This window comes from Aegilops tauschii, chromosome 7 (assembly GCF_002575655.3).
Source record: "Aegilops tauschii subsp. strangulata cultivar AL8/78 chromosome 7, Aet v6.0, whole genome shotgun sequence".
NCBI lineage: Eukaryota > Viridiplantae > Streptophyta > Magnoliopsida > Poales > Poaceae > Aegilops > Aegilops tauschii.
In genome coordinates this window covers 647,913,165-647,931,602 of record NC_053041.3, presented here as the reverse complement: position 1 = coordinate 647,931,602, position 18,438 = coordinate 647,913,165, and the positions used below count along the sequence as shown (strand labels likewise).

At 43.2% G+C, this 18,438-nt stretch overlaps 1 protein-coding gene across 1 annotated transcript; it reads left to right on the top strand.

Annotated features, from left to right (window-relative positions):
- The first annotated feature begins 327 nt into the window (after positions 1 to 327).
- On the top strand, positions 328 to 2,734 carry LOC109779286 (uncharacterized). Its single transcript, XM_020337882.3, has 2 exons — positions 328 to 2,237; positions 2,408 to 2,734. The coding sequence occupies exons 1-2, from the start codon at positions 567 to 569 to the stop codon at positions 2,732 to 2,734; spliced, it is 1,998 nt and encodes a 665-aa protein (XP_020193471.1). The 5' UTR covers positions 328 to 566.
- The last annotated feature ends 15,704 nt before the right edge of the window (positions 2,735 to 18,438 follow it).

Here is an 18,438-nt window from a genome sequence, read left to right as displayed (position 1 = left end):
CTGTTGGAGTTGATTATGAAATAAACTGAAGCATGTAGCACCAACTATATATACTGTTGAGATACATGATAAAATTTGAGTACCAGCGTTCATGCAGCAATATATAGCAGCGAGAGAGCTCAAGCTTGGCAGCTAATACAGTTATCCAACTCTTGTATGCTCTTCCACAGAATTTGCCTTGTGCCAGCAGCTCATATCGCGCTTAATAGATACTAAGTTCATATGTACCTTTTGTAACGTAAGTCATCCTTTTTCTTCCTCTGTTTTTTTGTTGACATCATAGAATTTTTCGCATCAGACTTTTAAAAGTTTTGGCTACCAGCAGATTCAAAAGCACAATCTAGATGTGTAAACATTGTATCATTAAATTTAAATTTATCATTAAGAAGTATATTACGATTTTAGTATATGTAGTACATTTTGTAATGCTTAAAGTAACAATCGGGCGACTTTAAATTAAGAACATCAAATAAGAAGGTAAATTCACTTTGCTAACATGGTTTAGTTGTTATTCAGCAGACAGACAGGACAAACATTGAAGGCAGGGAAGTTACCTAGAGGTAGCAATGGCGGTAATAGAAGGGGGCCGGCTTTTGCAATTGTGGAACGAATGGGGGATCCAATTCTTGGTCCTCCTCAGCTTCACATTTCAAGTTTTCCTCTTGTTGTTTGCCGGGATCCGCCGGCGTGGAGGCTCCACTGTGATGAGGCTCCTCCTCTGGCTGGTGTACCTCCTGGCAGATTCCACGGCAATATACGCGCTTGGACACCTATCCGTGACCAGTAGCACATCACGGGGGCACCAGCTCGTGGCTTTCTGGGCACCATTCCTGCTGGTGCACCTTGGTGGCCCAGACAGCATCACCGCCTACGCCCTTGAGGACAGCCGGCTCTGGCTCCGGCACTTGCTCACTCTTATCGTGCAGGCCCTTGCAGCTGCTTATGTCCTCCACAAATATGTTGCTGATAGTGGGATCTTGCTCCTCCGAGCCGCCATCATGGTGTTCATCGTTGGTGTCCTCAAGTATGGCGAGAGGACATGGGCACTCAAGCATGGTAGCATGGGTAGAATCCAGAGCGAGAGTAGAAGTAGTCATGATATTGTTTCTGAATTTGATATGCCGAATGGTCTGGCAGATCGAAGAGATAACGAAGAGGAACTTCTGATTGCTGCTTACAGCATGTTCCCGATATGCGTGCACCTCTTTGGCGGTACCATTATTGGGCCTAATGATTTAAATAGGTTGCTGCGGAAGTATCATCTCGGTGGAGAAGACTTGCACAAGTTGGTAGAGATGGAGCTGTCCCTGATGTATGACACCCTGTACACCAAGGCAGCGGTAATCCACACATGGTACGGCTTCTGCATTCGTATAATTTCTCTGGCCTTAACCATCGCTGTATTCCTGCTGTTCAAATCCAGCAACAAGTTGGGTTACAGCAGAGCTGATGTTGCCATCACCTATGTTTTGGTGATTGGGGCATTGGTCATGGATATCATATCAGTGTGTGGGATAGTAGGGTCATCCTGGATTTGCCTACACATTCGTCGGCGTCTGCATGTAACAAGAAAGAGAAGGTGGTCGGGCTCCATTGGGCAGTATAACTTGCTCCACCTGTGCACCCATGACCAGACTGATCTAGGCAGCAGGCTGGCAGAAATGGTGGGGCTCGAGGACTGGTGGAGCAGACTGCATTTCTCGGGCACCGCCGACATCTCGGTGACAGATCTTAAGGATCTGCTCTTCAAGACATTGCCAGACATAGACTCCAGGAACTCAAGAGGTGCCAACATACTGAAGAACAGGGGATTAAGCAAGGATCGTGCAGAATGGTGTCATTGGAGTGTGAACATTGACCTCGACCGGAGCATCCTTATTTGGCACATTGCTACTGATATCTACTTGTGTAGATCCAAAGTAAAGCATGCGGAAAAGCTTGCTGAGGCAGTGAAGGTGCTATCCAATTACATGATGTTCTTGCTGGTGGCAAAACCTGCTATGCTGCCTGGCCTTATTCGCCATGCCCTGTATGCCCAGACCCGCAACAATTTGTACTGCAATTGGTCTAGGCATTTATCCGGTGGATGGGTTGTGCCCTCACATCAGTTGCAGGTTGTATCACCCAAAAAGAGCTGGCTCTGCATGGTCAAGGAATTATTCCACCACGAGGGCCCCAATGGCCCGTGCAGAATCATACAAAGGGAGGAACTTGCTCGATCTATGCTGAAGGGAGAGGTATACACTGATTCTACTTAAATTTAAGCATTTAGTAAAATTCAAATTTTACCGACAATTACAATAATAATGCACATATTACTAAAAAAATACAATCTAAATTCAGTGATTTATTCGTTTTTTCTAAATCACGCGGGTGCTTATATCTATCTACTTACTATTGGTTTCAGTTCTCCCAAGTTAGCGGAAAAGCACAGACTGCTGGTTCTCGTGAATTTGCTATTGACTACGCAATTGACCTTGCTGCGGAGCTTGTCATCTTGGAGTCAAGCAAGCCTGACTTACTAGAAGTTATCTTTGGGGTGTGGTTGGAAATGTTGTGCTACGCCGCCCAGAACTGCAGTCCGGATTCCCATGCCAGACAGCTCAGCAATGGCAGCGAGTTCATTACGGTCGTGTGGCTTCTAATATATCATGTTGGCAAATCAGGGGACGACAGCTCAAGCCTCGATGTTCCGGCACCGCCAATGCGCAGGCCAACACGCAGTTGGCCTTGATCTGCATGATATTGATATGATCAAGACCTCGTGTAAGATGCGTGTTTATAATCTATCTTTATCTCAACTACTATCTATTGGTGGCCCAGTTCTAAATGTCTTTTCCTTTGACCAAATTATGCTTCTAGAAACCCAGTTCTACGTAACCCTTGTGTCTGAACTTACACAATCTGCACTAAATATGCACTTGAAACGGTTACGTTGATTTCGAATATCTACTGTAAACCATGCTCTCTTGTAAATTGTGAGGATAAAGTTACTGTTTTCATAGGCCAAAGTAATCCATATTCTTGAAAGATAAGTCTCCTTTGTTGTTCGTATTTCTTTGGAACAAATCATATACTTGGCTGGTACACAAATTTGTCAAAGGAAAACTTGGAGTATTTTATATGCACTAATATATTCGTCTCAACAGTGCTTAGATGTTAATTGTAAGTTGTGACAATCTGCAAATTGTTTCCTTGCTATAGGTAATTGTCAGAAAATAACTGCATTCATGTCTAATGCCTGTCACCGTAGGATGAATTAGGTATATGAAATTATACTGAACCTTAGATTCTGATGCTCTGAATAGGCTTGAAGCTGGAACGAGCTGGAGTGTGGGTAGAACAGATGGCGAGTGAGAGTCCCATGAAGATATTGTAGAACATAAAGGAGATTACTGTAGTGGACCTAAGTGAGTGCTGAGACGAACTGACTTACAACGTAAACATGATAGGAAATATCTAGGCGAGTGATAGCTGGATTGACAAGAGTCACAATAGGACTAGACAGGACGTTGAGCTCCATCAGAGTGTCAGCAGTGTGCTCATCAGTAGGAGCATCACGAGCAAGAAAATATGGATATCTCACTTGAAATATAAAGTAACCATTCGGATGTAGAAGAAACCTCAATCCCGAAAAAGTAGCAATGAGGCCAAGATCAAATGTAGGAAACAGCTCGCTAAGATGATCATGTCGTCGACATATAGAAGAAGAGCCCGTCCACGAGATGAAAGGTGGACAAGTAGCGTGGGATCGTGAGCACTCGTTGAGAAACCAGCATCAATGCCCAATGAGGCGAACAGTCAAACTATGTACGAGGAGCTTTCTTATGGCCATAGCGAGAGTGGTGAAGGTGACATTTTTTTTGGAAAAGGAGGATGACCCCCGGCCTCTGCATCTGGGAGATGCATGCGGCCATTTTATTGATTATTCTCGAGGACCTTATAAAGTAGAATAACAATATATATGCCTGAATCCGCCATCTTGGCAACATCTGCCGCTACTCCTATCCAAATGATGAAAGGGTGCAAGCTGGGCCACATACCCAGACCTCTCACCTAAGCCTAACATCTAAAGCCGGAGGCCCCGACCAAGCCATCTGCAGGGTCCGGGGCTCAAACTGGTCCGACGCACTCACATATGTCGTCGCCGCCATCTTCCACTGGTCCATCTTCAGAGCAGATTGAGGTGACAACCTTGGCAGGTCCTCCGCCATCGACGCCACCACGACGCCAAACGACGACCTCCACCTACGCGAGCCATGGCAGGTCCTCCGTCATTGACGCCACCACGACGCCAGCCGACGACCTCCACCTACGCGAGTCCATCTCCAAGCAACGGACGTAAATCCATGCTAGGATAGGGCCACACTGCCGCCATCGCCCACCACCCACAAGCGCCACTCAACCCCAAGGTTCCCAAAGTGGCGCCTTAAAGAAGGGAACGGCATCGTGAGCGCCGCCGCCGCCCAACAAAGTTAGGGCTTTCGCCCGGGAGACCTAGGGGAAGGTGAAGTGAGGAGATCAGCCCATACCGACGCCTCCAAGGAGGGGGACGGCGCCCTCAGGCGTCGCTATCGGCGCGGCCGGTCATGGCCGGCCAGGGATTTTGCCCGAACTAGATCCCCGCCACCAGCAGCGCCTCCTATACAGAACCGGCGACCAAGAGGAAGCGCGGCCCGATCAGGCTGGCCCGCACGCCGAACAGGGGAGGAGGGGAGGCGCCAGATCGCGGGCACCGACCGCCGCAGAAGCCGCCGCCGGCCGCCAACGACCACCGGATCCCGTCGCCCGCGCGGCCGGGACACCAGATCCATGGCCCGCATGGCTGCTAGCCGGCCGTGCCTTGCCAATGGAGCCGCCGCTCTAGATCCGGGGTTCCCCACGCAGATGCAGGGCAACCGAGGCCCCGCCGCCACCATCCTTGGCGCCCCGGGCTTGCCCGGCGGCTGCCTCAGGCGGCGGCGAGGAAGGGAAGAGGAGGGGTGTGAGGAGGAGGGGTGGCTAGGGTTGGGAGGAGGAGCGGCTGGGGTGGGAGGATAACTAACCTCGTGTTGGGCAGGATAACTAACCTCGTCAAAAAACATAATACCCCGATGGAGGTTGCATGTGTTGGGAAACTTTGTATGGAGAACAAAATTTTTTCTACGCACACGCAAGATCTATCAAGGAGATGCATAACAACGATAGGGGGAGAGTGTCTATGTACCCTCGTAGACCGTAAGCGAAAGCATTTGACAACGCGATTGATGTAGTTGAACTTCTTCGTGTTCCAACCGATCGAGCACCAAACGTACGACACCGTCGCGTTCAGCACACGTTCAGCTCGATGATGTCCTCCGCCTTCTTGATCTAGCAAAACGGCGAGGTAGTGGATGAGTTCCGACAGCACGACGGCGTGGTGATGGTGATGGTGAAGCTATCTCCGCAGGGCTTTGTCTAAGCACTACGAAAATATGACTGGGGGTGTAAACAGTGGAGGGGGTGGCGCACATGGCTAGGCAATTGTCTGTTGTGTGCCAGGCACCCCCCTCCCACATATATATAGGTGGGAGGGAGGTGGGAGCAGCCAAGGGGGGCTCCCAAGTAGGGGGAATCCTACTTGGGGTCTCTCCCAAGCCGCGCCCCCTTTCCTTATTTGGAGCGCGGGAGGAAGGAAGGAAGGAGGTGCCCCCCCTTTCCTTTCTCTCCTGAGGAGGGAAAGGCAGGAGGGGCCACCCCTCCCCTTTCCTTCCCCTTAGGGCCGACCAGCCATGGGAGGGGCGCGCCAGCCCCCTTGTGGGCTGGTCTGTCCCCTCCTTTGGCCCATAAGGCCCATATCTTCCACGGAGGGCGCGGGGGGGGGGGGGGGGGTGTGCCCGGAACCCCCTTCCGGTGACCCAATTCCTTCCTGGTATGTCCCAAAACACTTCCTGTGTCCAAATACCATCGTCCTATATATCAATCTTTACCTCTCAACCATTTCGAGGCTCCTCGTCATGTCTGTGATCTCATCTGGGACTCTGAACAACATTCGGTCACCAAATCATATAACTCATATAACACTATATCGTCAACGAACGGTAAGCATGTGGACCCTACAGGTTCGAGAACTATGTAGACATGACCGAGACACCTCTCCGGTCAATAACCAATAGTGGAACCTGGATGCCCATATTGGTTCCTACATATTCTACAAAGATCTTTATCGGTCGAATCGTTATGATAACATACGTAATTCCCTTTGTCCATTGATACGTCCATTTTGCATCATGCTTTTATATCGATATTTATTGCATTATGGGCTATTATTACACATCATGTCACAATACTTATGCCTTTTCTCTCCTATTTTACAAGGTTTACATGAAGAGGGAGAATGCCGGCAGCTAGAATTCTGGGCTGGAAAAGGAGCAAATATTAGAGATCTATTCTGCACAACTCCAAAAGTTCTGAAACTCCACGAAAGTCAGTTTTGGAATATATAAAGAATATTGGGCGAAGAAAGCACCAGAGGGGGCCACCCACCGTCCACGAGGGTGGGGGACGCGCCCCCTTTCTCGTGGGCCCCCTCGCAGGCCTCCGGTGCCCATCTTTTGCTATATGAAGTCTTTCGCCCTGGAAAAAAATTAGAAGGAAGCTTTCGGGATGAAGTGCCGCAGCCACGAGGCGGAACCTGGCGAAACCAATCTAGGGCTCCGGCGGAGCTGTTCTGCCGGGGAAACATCCCTCCGGGAGGGGGAAATCATCACCATCGATCCTCTCATCGGGAGGGGGTTAATCTCCATCAACATCTTCACCAACACCATCTCCTCTCAAACCCTATTTCATCTCTTGTATCCAATATTTGTCCCAAAACCTCAGATTGGTACCTGTGGGTTGCTATTAGTGTTGATTACTCCTTGTAGTTGATGCTAGTTGGTTTATTTGGTGGAAGATCATATGTTCAGATCCTTTATGCATATTAATACCCCTCTGATTATGAACATGAATATGATTTGTGAGTAGTTACGCTTGTTCCTGAGGACATGGGAGAAGTCTTGCTATAAGTAGTTGACACGTCTTCGTCGTATCTATAATTTTTGATTGTTCCACGCCAATATTCTACAACTTTCATATACTTTTGGCAACTTTTTATCCTATTTTGGGGACTAACATATTGATCCAGTGCCCAGTGCCAGTTCCTGTTTGTTGCATGGTTTTTGTTACGCAGAAAATCCATATCAAACGGAGTCCAAACGGGATAAAAACTGATGGAGATTTTTTTGGAATATATGTGAATTTTGGGAAGTGGAATCAACGCGAGACGATACCCGAGGGGGCCACGAGGCAGGGGCGCGCCCCAGGGGGTAGGCGCACCCCTGACCCTCGTGGCCACCCCATAAGGCGGTTGGTGCCCTTCTTTCGCCGCAAGAAAGCCAATATCCGGTTAAAAATCGTGTCCAAATTTCAACCCAATCGGAGTTACGGATCTCCAAGAATATAAGAAACGGTGAAAGGCCAGAATCAGGGAACGCAGAAATAGAGAGAGACAGAGAGACAGATCCAATCTCGGAGGGGCTCTCGCCCCTCCGCCGCCATGGAGGCCATGGACTAGAAGGGAAACCATTCTCCCATCTAGGGAGAAGGTCAAGGAAGAAGAAGAAGAAGAAGGGGGGCCCTCTCCCCCTCTCTTCCGGTGGCGCCGGAACGCGGCTGGGGCCATCATTGTCACCGCAATCTACACCAACACCTCCGTCATCTTCACCAACATCTTCATCACCTTCCCCCATCTATATACAACGGTCCAATCTCCCGCAACCCGCTGTACTCTCTACTTGAACATGGTGCTTTATGCTTCATATTATTATCCAATGATGTGTTGCCATCCTATGATGTCTGAGTAGATTTTCGTTATCCTATCGGTAATTGGTGAATTGCTATGATTGGTTTAATTTTCTTGTGGTTATGTTGCTGTCCTTTGGTGCCCTTCATATGAGCGCGCGCGTGGATCACACCATAGGGTTAGTTGTATGTTGATAAGACTATGTATTGGAGGGCAAGGGTGACAGAAGCTTCAACCTAGCATAGAAATTGATGCATACAGGATTGAAGGGGGACCAATATATCTTAATGCTATGGTTGGGTTTTACCTTAATGAACGTTAGTAGTTGCGGATGCTTGCTAATAGTTCCAATCGTAAGTGCATAGAATTCCAAGTCAGGGATGACATGCTAGCAGTGGCCTCTCCCACATAAAACTTGCTATCGGTCTAGTAAAGTAGTCAATTGCTTAGGGACAATTTCGCAACTCCTACCACCACTTTTCCACACTCGCTATACTAACTTTATTGCTTCTTTACCTAAACAGCCCCTAGTTTTTATTTACGTGCTCTTTATATTCTTCCAAACCTATCCAACAACACCTACAAAGTACTTCTAGTTTTATACTTGTTCTAGGTAAAGCTAACGTCAAGCGTGCGTAGAGTTGTATCGGTGGTCGATAAAACTTGAGGGAATATTTGATCTACCTTTAGCTCCTCGTTTGGTTCGAGACTCTTACTTATCAAAAGAGGCTACAATTGATCCCCTATACTTGTGGGTTATCAAGACCTTTTTCTGGCGCCGTTGCCGGGGAGTTATAGCGTGGGGTGAATATTCTCGTGTGTGCTTGTTTGCTTTATCACTAAGTAGTTTTTATTTTGTTCTCTTGTTTTCTATCTTTAGTTATGGGTAGGAAACGCAAAATACCAAAAAAATTAGTTGTACCTACTACAACAATGGTTGAAAGAACCACTCAAAATCTATCACACTACTGAAGCTTTTTACTTGGATCATCTTCGATCCCTATGTGCTCAGGCTGAAACCCCAACTAGGTTAGTTGAGGGCAAATCTTTAGATGAGCATGCTTGTTATGTGCGACACCGCATATCTAAAAAAGGGAAACTTTTACTGGATGAAATTCATCGTTTGCAGTGCTATGCTTGGAATTTATGTGAAATATATGATTGTACTTGTTGTTCTAAAGACCCTAAGAAACACCTTCCTTACCAATGTGAGTTTAGTGATAATGGAATAGTATCTTCGTATACTAAGGGTGTTTATAATTACTATGATGTTCAACAAATTGAAGAATTTGTTGCTTTTAGGGGTACTTGTGAAATTGCTTCTTTTATTGAAGAGTGTGATACTACTCTCTACAAATCTAAAAATTTGGCCATACTTAAATATTGCTATGATAATTATGCTTCTAATCCTTATATTAAACCATATATTGAGGACTCCTCTGCTGTCCAAGAAGAGACTAATATTTTGCAGGAGTCTATGGAAGAAGAAATTAATGACATTGTGAGCTCATTGGATGAAAAAGATGAGGATGAGAGCGAAGAACAAAAGGAGGAAGAGTGGTTTACCTTAATACTTCTTTTGTAGTTGTGGATGCTTGCAATAGGGGTTAATCATAAGTGGGATGCTTCTTCAAGGAAGGGCAGTACCCAAGCACCGGTCCACCCACATATCAAATTATCAAAGTAACGAACATGAATCATATGAGCGTGATGAAAACTAGCTTGACAATAATCCCCATGTGTCCTCGGGAGCGTTTTCCTTTATATAAGAGTTTGTCTAGGCTTGTCCTTTGCTACAAAAAGGATTGGTCCACCTTGGTGCACCTTGTTTACTTTTACTACTTGTTACTAGTTACAAATTACCTTATCACAAAACTATCTGTTACCGGTAATTTCAGTGCTTGCAGAGAATACCTTACTGAAAACCACTTATCATTTCCTTCTGATACTCGTTGGGTTCGACACTCTTACTTATGGAAAGGACTACGATAGATCCCCTATACTTGTGGGTGATCAAGACTCTTTTCTGGCTCCGTTGCCGAGGAGTGAAGCGCCTTTGGTGGTGGAATTTGGTAAGGAAAAATTTATATAGTGTGCTGAAATTTACTGTCACTTGTTACTATGGAATATTATCCTTTGAGGGGCTTGTTCGGGGTATCTTCAGCCCGGCCAGTAGAGCAAAGAGTTGCTCCTCAACCTACTGAACCTACTGAAAATGTTTACTTTGAAATTCCTTCGGGTATGATAGAGAAATTGCTAGCTAATCCTTTTACATGAGATGGAACATTGCATCCCCATTTGCACCTAATCTATGTGGATGAAGTTTGTGGATTATTTAAGCTTGCAGGTATGCCCGAGGATGTTCTCAAGAAGAAAGTCTTCCCTTTATCTTTGAAGGGAAAGGCATTGACATGGTTTAGGCTATGTGATGATATTGGATCATGGAACTACAACCGATTGAAATTGGAATTTCATCAGAAGTTTTATCCTATGCATCTGGTTCATCGTGATCGTAGTTATATATATAATTTTTGGCCTCGTGAAGGAGAAAGTATCGCTGAAGCTTGGGGGAGGCTTAAGTCAATGTTATATTCCTGCCCCAATCATGAGCTCTCAAGAGAAATCATTATTCAAAAATTTTATGCTCTGCTTTCTCTCAATAACCGCTCCATGCTCGATACTTCTTGTACTGGTTCTTTTATGATGAAGACTATTGAATTCAAATGGGATTTATTGGAAATAATTAAACGCAACTCTGAAGACTGGGAACTCGGCGAAGGTAAGGAGTCAGGTGTAACACCTAAGTTTGATTGTGTTAAATCTTTTATGGATATCAATGTTTTCCGTGAATTTAGCACTAAATATGGACCGGACTCTGAGATAGTAGCTTCTTTCTGTGAATCATTTGCTACTCATGTTGATCTCCCTAAGGAGAAGTGGTTTAAATATCATCCTCCCATTGAAGTAAAAGTAGTTGAACCTATTAAAGTTGAAGAAAAGACTATCACTTATAATGTTGATCCTATTGTTCCTACCGCTTATATTGAGAAACCATCTTTCCCTGTAAGAATAAAGGATCATGCTAAAGCTTCAACCGTGGTCAACAAAAGTAATATTAGAACACATACACCCCCTGAGAAAATTAAAGTTGAACCTAGTATTGCTATGGCTAGGGATCTCTTGGTCGATAATATTGATGGGCATGTTATTTACCTCTGTCATGAAGCTGCTAGAATTGCTAGACCCGATACTAAAAATAAACATAGACCTGTTGTAGGCATGCCTGTTATTTATGTGAAAATAGGAGATCATTGCTATCATGGTTTATGTGATATGGGTGCTAGTGCGAGTGCAATACCCCATTCTTTATACCAAGAAATTATGCATGATATTGCACCTGCTGAGTTAGAAGGTATTGATGTTACAATTAAGCTTGCCAATAGAGATACTATTTCACCAGTTGGGATTGTAAGAGATGTTGAAGTCTTGTGTGGGAAAGTTAAATATCCTACTGATTTTCTTGTTCTTGGTTCCCCACAAGATGATTTTTGTCCCATTTTATTTGGTAGACCCTTCATGAATACTGTTAATGCTAGGATAGATTGCAAAAAGGATATTGTCTCTATTGGATTAGGGGATATGTCTCATGATTTTAATATTGCTAAATTTCGTAGACAACCCCATGATAAAGAATTGCCTACTAAATATGAAATTATTGGTCTTGCTTCTACCGTGCCCCCTAACGATCCTTTAGAACAATATTTGCTAGACCATGAAAACGACATGTTTATGAATGAAAGAAGGGAAATAGATGAAGTATTCTTTAAACAGGGAGCTATTTTGAAACACAACATGCCTGTTGAAATTCTAGGGGGTCCTCCTCCACCAAAGGGTGATCCCGTGTTTGAGCTTAAACCATTACATGATACTCTTAAAGATGCTTATCTTGATGAAAAGAAGATATATCCTTTTATTATTAGTGCTAACCTTTCAGAGCAGGAAGAAGAGAAATTATTGAAAACTCTGAAGAAGCATCGTGCTGCTATTGGATATACTCTTGATGATCTTAAGGGCATTAGTCCCACTCTATGCCAACACAAAATAAAATTGGAGAAAGACGCTAAATCGGTTGTTGATCACCAATGATGGTTAAATCCTAAGATGAAAGAAGTGGTAAGGAAGGAAATACTAAAGCTTCTAGAGGCAGGTATAATTTATCCCGTTGCTGATAGTTAGTGGGTTAAGTCCTGTCCATTGTGTCCCTAAGAAGGGAGGTATTACTGTTGTTCCTAATGATAAAGATGAATTGATCCCACAAAGAATTGTTACAGGTTATAGAATGGTAATTGATTTTTGTGAACTAAATAAAGCTACTAAAAAGGATCATTACCCTTTACCTTTTATTGATCAAATGCTAGAAAGATTATCCAAACATACACATTTTTGTTTTCTAGACGGTTATTCTGGTTTCTCTCAAATACCCGTGTCAAAAGAGGATCAAGAAAAGACCACCTTTACTTGACCTTTTGGTACCTTTTCTTATAGACGTATGCCTTTTGGTTTATGCAATGCACCTGCTATCTTTCAAAGATGTATGACTGCTATATTCTCTGACTTTTGTGGAAAGATTGTTGAGGTTTTCATGGATGATTTCTCCGTGTATAGAACTTATTTTGATGATTGCTTAAGCAACCTTGACCGAGTTTTGCAGAGATGTGAAGAAACTAATCTTGTCTTGAATTGGGAGAAGTGCCACATTATGGTTGAAGGTATTTGCTTGGGGCATAAAATTTCTGAAAGAGGTATTGAAGTTGATAAAGCTAAAGTTGATGCTATTGAAAAGATGCCGTGTCCTAAGGACATTAAAGGTATAAGAAGTTTCCTTGGTCATGCCAGTTTTTACAGGAGGTTCATTAAAGACTTCTCAAAAATTCCTAGGCCTCTGACTAATCTCTTACAAAAAGATGTTCCTTTTGTATTTGATGATGATTGTGTAGAAGCATTTGAAATACTTAAGAAAGCCTTGACTTCTACACCTATAGTTCAGCCACCTGATTGGAATTTACCCTTTGAAATTATGTGTGATTCTAGTGATTATGCTATAGGTGCTGTTCTAGGACAAAGAGTTGATAAGAAATTAAATGTTATCCAATATGCTAGTAAAACTCTAGACATCGCCCAGAGAAATTATGCTACTACTGAAAAAGAATTTTTAGCAGTTGTATTTGCTTGTGATAAGTTCAGACCATATATTGTTGATTCTAAAGTAACTGTTCACACTGATCATGCTGCTATTAAATATCTTATGGAAAAGAAAGATGCTAAACCTAGACTTAATAGATGGTTCTCCTACTACAAGAATTTGATTTGCATATTACTGATAGAAAGGGAGCTGAGAACCCCGTTGTAGACAACTTGTCTAGGTTAGAGAATGTTCTTGATGACCCACTACCTATTGATGATAGCTTTCCTGATGAACAATTAGCTGTCATAAATGCTTCTTGTACTGCTCCATGGTATGCTGATTATACCACCAAGTTTCACATACCAGCAAAAGAAAAAGTTTTTCTATGATTTAAGAAATTACTTCTGGGTTGACCCACACCTTTATAAAGAAGGAGTAGATGGTGTTATTAGACGTTGTGTACCTGAGCATGAACAGGAACAAATCCTACACAAGTGTCACTCCGAGGCTTATGGAGGACACCATGCCGGAGATAGAACTGCGCATAAGGTATTGCAATCCGGCTTTTACTGGCCTACTCTTTTTAAAGATGCACGTAAGTTTGTCTTGTCTTGTGACGAATGTCAAAGAATTGGTAATATTAGTAGACGTCAAGAAATGCCTAGGAACTATTCACTTGTTATTGAACCATTTGATGTTTGGGGCTTTGATTATATGGGACCTTCCTTCCTCGAATGGGTATACACATATTTTAGTTGCTGTTGATTACGTTACTAAGTGGGTAGAAGCTATTCCAACTAGTAGTGTTGATCCTAACACCTCTATTAAGATGCTTAAAGAAGTTATTTTTCCGAGGTTCGTAGTCCCTAGATACTTAATGACTGATGGTGGTTCACATTTTATTCATGGTGCCTTTCGTAAAATGCTTGCTAAGTATGATGTTAATCATAGAATTGCATGTCCATACCATCCACAATCTAGTGGTCAAGTAGAACTAAGTAATAGGGAGATTAAATTAATTTTGCAAAAGACTGTTAATAGATCTAGAAAGAATTGGTCCAAAAAACTTGATGATGCATTATGGGCCTATAGAACTGCATATAAAAATCCCATGGGTATGTCTCCGTATTAAATGGTTTATGGAAAAGCATGTCACTTACCTCTCAAACTAGAACATAAGGCATATTGGGCCATTAAAGAGCTCAATTATGATTTCAAACTTGCCACTGAAAAGAGGCTATTTGACATTAGCTCACTTGATGAATGGAGAACCCAGGCCTATGAGAATGCCAAACTATTTAAAGAAAAAGTTAAAAGATGGCATGCCAAAATGATATAAAAGCGTGAGTTTAATGTAGGTGATTATTTTCTGCTATAAAACTCTCGTTTAAGGTTTTTTGCAGGAAAACTCCTCTCTAAATGGGAAGGTCCTTACGTTATCGAGGAGGTCTATCGTTCCGGTGCCATAAAAATCAACAACTTTGAAGGCACAAATCTAAAGGTGGTGAACGGTCAAAGAATCAAACATTATATCTCAGGTAATCCAATAAATGTTGAAACTAATGTTACTGAGACCGTAACCCCGGAGGAATATATAAGGGACACTTTCCAGAACGTTTCAGACTCCGAAAAGGAATAGGTATGTGGTACGGTAAGTAAACCGACTCCAAAACAGTTCTAGTGGTATTTTTTCTCCATTTTGGAATATTTAAGAAAATAGGAAAATAAGAAGTTGTCCGAAAGGGGCACGAGGCATCCACGAGGGTGGAGGGCGTGCCCTACCCCCTGGGCGCGCCCCCTGCCTCGTGGGCACCTTGTGTGCCCACCGGACTCCGTTTTCTTGCACGATAGTTCTTTTGGTCAGTAAAAATTCATTATATAATCTCCCGAAGGTTTTGAGCACGGTACCACGACACAATCCTCAGCTTTTGTTTCGAGCTGTTTTTCGGACAGATCTAGATCACCATGACGTCTTCAAGCGACCCCAAGGACAAATTCTTCAAGAAGTTCATCAACCCCTACCTCGCGGAGGTGCTGCAACACCCTCAAACCATTGAGATGCGTGAGGGGGTGCTGCACATCCGCGATGTTGAGGGACCAAGGAGGACCGGAAGCGTGGAGACAAGACTCAAAGCAATGGAGCAGCAAGTTTTCAAGTGCCAAGGGATGGTGGAACGCGGACTCGACGCCAACCACATGATGATCGCGGAGTTCACCAACAACCACAAGCTGGATGCCAAGAACATTGGGGAGGCCATCTTCAAGCTTCACGAGAAAATCGAGCACCTCCAAGCCCAGATCTATGACCTGCAAAACCAAAACTGTGAGTATGAATATAGATTCAAGAGGATGAGTTTGGCTGCAGATTTGAGGATCCCGGAGACTCGATCATCTTTCTATGATGGTGATCCTATGCCTTGGAAGAAGGACGACAAGCCTACATCATCAACAACTCCATCATCACCACCTCCAAGGAAAGAGAATTGAGTATTGGGTATGGGCACTCCCTTTGGCAACTGCCAAGCTTGGGGGAGGTGCCCCGGTATCGTATCACCATCACACTCCTATCTTTACCATTTTTCTTACTTTGATCCTTTTAGTAATATCTTGATTTAGTAGAATAAAGTTTTAGTATGATCTAGTTTTGAGTTTTGCTTTATGATCCTTCTATGTAACCGAGTCCGTGAGCTATATATAATAAAGATTAGTTTTGAGTCAAGGGCTTGATTATCTTACTATGATCTTGAGGGAATAAAATAAAGAATAAAAAAGAATTAAAGAGATCATATTGATCTTATGGAGAGTAATGACTTCACATATAAAAGAGTATGATGAATAAAAGTTGTTGAGAGTTGACAAACATAGTTTTGGTCATCGTTGCAATTAATAGGAAGTAATAAAGAAAGAGAGGTTTTCGCATATAAATATACTATCTTGGACATCTTTTATAATTGTGAGCACACATTAAAATATGACATGCTAAAAAGTTGATGTTGGACAAGGAAGACAACGTAATGGGTTTTGTTTTCTTATATCCGAAATAAAGTATATTGTCATGGATCATCCAACATGCTGAGCTTGCCTTTCCCCCTCATGCTAGCCAAATTCGTTGCACCAAGTAGAGATACTACTTGTGCTTCCAAATATCCTCAAACCCGGTTTTGCCATGAGAGTCCATCATATCTACCTATGGATTGAGTAAGATCCTTCAAGTAAGTTGACATTGTTGCATGCAATAAAAATTGCTCTCTAATTATGTATGATTTATTAGTGTGGATAAAATAAGCTTTATACGATCTTGTGATATGGAAGCAATAAAAGCAACAGACTGCATAATAAAGGTCCCTATCACAAGTGGCAAGATAAAGTGACGTTCTTTCGCATTAAGATTTCGTGCATCCAACCATAAAAGTACATGACAACCTCCGCTTCCATCTGCGAAGGGCCTATCTTTTATTCTTGTCTTATACCTTATACAAGAATCATGGTGATCTTCACCTTTCCTTTTTACATTTTATCCTTTGGCAAGCACATTGTGTTGGAAAGATCCTAACATATATATCCAATTGGATGTAAGTTATCATAAACTATTATTGTTGACGTTACCCTTGAGGTAAAAGGTTGGGAGGCAACACTATAAGCCCCTATCTTTCTCTGTGTCCGATTAAAACTCCATACCCACAAGTATTGCGTGAGTGTTAGCAATTGTGAAAGACTAAATGATAGTTGAGTATGTGGACTTGCTGAAAAGCTCTTATATTGACTCTTTCCGATGTTATGATAAATTGCAATTGCTTCAATGACCGAGATCATAGTTTATTAGTTTTCAATGAAGTTTCTGATTCATACTTGACATTGTGAATAGATTGCTACTTTAGCATAAGAAATCATATGACAATATATATACGTTGCTGTTTTAAGATTGATCATGATGCCCTCATGTCTGTATTTTATTTTATCGACACCTCTATCTCTAAACATCTAGACATATTTTTCGATATTGGCTTCCGCTTGAGGACAAGCGAGGTCTAAGCTTGGGGGAGTTGATACGTCCATTTTGCATCATGCTTTTATATCGATATTTATTGCATTATGGGCTGTTATTACACATTATGTCACAATACTTATGCCTTTTCTCTCTTATTTTACAAGGTTTACATGAAGAGGGAGAATGCCGGCAGCTAGAATTCTGGGCTGGAAAAGGGGCAAATATTACAGACCTATTCCGCACAACTCCAAAAGTCCTGAAACTCCACGAAAGTCAGTTTTGGAATATCTAAAAAATATTGGGCGAAGAAAGCACCAGAGGGCGGCCACCCACCATCCACGAGGGTGGGGGGTGCGCCCTACGCCCTAGGCGCGCCCCCTGCCTCGTGGGCCCCCTGGCAGGCCTCCGGTGCCCATCTTTTGCTATATGAAGTCTTTCGCCCTGGAGAAAATCAGAAGGAAGCTTTTGGGACGAAGCGCCGCCGCCACGAGGAGGAACCTGGCGAAACCAATCCATGGCTTCGACGGAGCTGTCCTGCGGGGAAACATCCCTCCGGGAGGGGGAAATCTTCACCATCGTCATCACCATTGATCCTCTCATCGGGAGGGGGTCAATCTCCATGAACATGTTCACCAGCACCATCTCTTCTCACACCCTAGTTCATCTCTTGTATCCAATCTTTGTCCCAAAACCTCAGATTGGTACATGTGGGTTACTAGTAGTGTTGATTACTGCTTGTAGTTGATGCTAGTTGGTTTATTTGGTGGAAGATCATATGTTCAGATCCTTTATGCATATTAAAACACCTCTGATTATGAACATGAATATGATTTGTGAGTAGTTACGTTTGTTCCTGAGGACATGGGAGAAGTCTTGCTATAAGTAGTCATGTGAATTTTGTATTCGTTCGATATTTCGATGAGATGTATGTTGTCTTTCCTCTAGTGGTGTTATGTGAATGTCGACTACATGACACTTCACCATTGGTTGGGCCTAGAGGAAGGCATTGGGAAGTAATAAGTAGGTGATGGGTTGCTAGAGTGACAGAAGCTTAAACCCTAGTTTATGCGTTGCTTCGTGAGGGGCTGATTTGGATACATATGTTTCATGCTATGGTTAGGTTTACCTTAATACTTGTTTTGTAGTTATGGATGCTTGCAATAGGGAATAATCATGAGTGGAATGTTTGTCCGAGGAAGGGCAGTACCCAAGCACCGGTCCACCCACATATAAAATTATCAAAGTAACGAACGCGAATCATATGAGCGTGATGAAAACTAGCTTGACGATAATCCCCATGTGTCCTCGGGAGCGTTTTCCTTTATATAAGAGTTTGTCTAGGCTTGTCCTTTGCTACAAAAAGGATTGGGCCACCTCGCTGCACCTTGTTTACTTTTACTACTTGTTACTCGTTACAAATTACCTTATCACAAAACTACCTGTTACCAATAATTTCAGTGCTTC

Excerpts from the sequence above, each read along its gene's own strand:
- LOC109779286 (XM_020337882.3), top strand. The coding sequence starts at position 567 with ATGGCGGTAATAGAAGGGGGCCGGCTTTTGCAATTGTGGAACGAATGG. Across the intron at positions 2,238-2,407 it reads GATCTATGCTGAAGGGAGAG|TTCTCCCAAGTTAGCGGAAA; the intron begins GTATACACTGAT and ends TATTGGTTTCAG.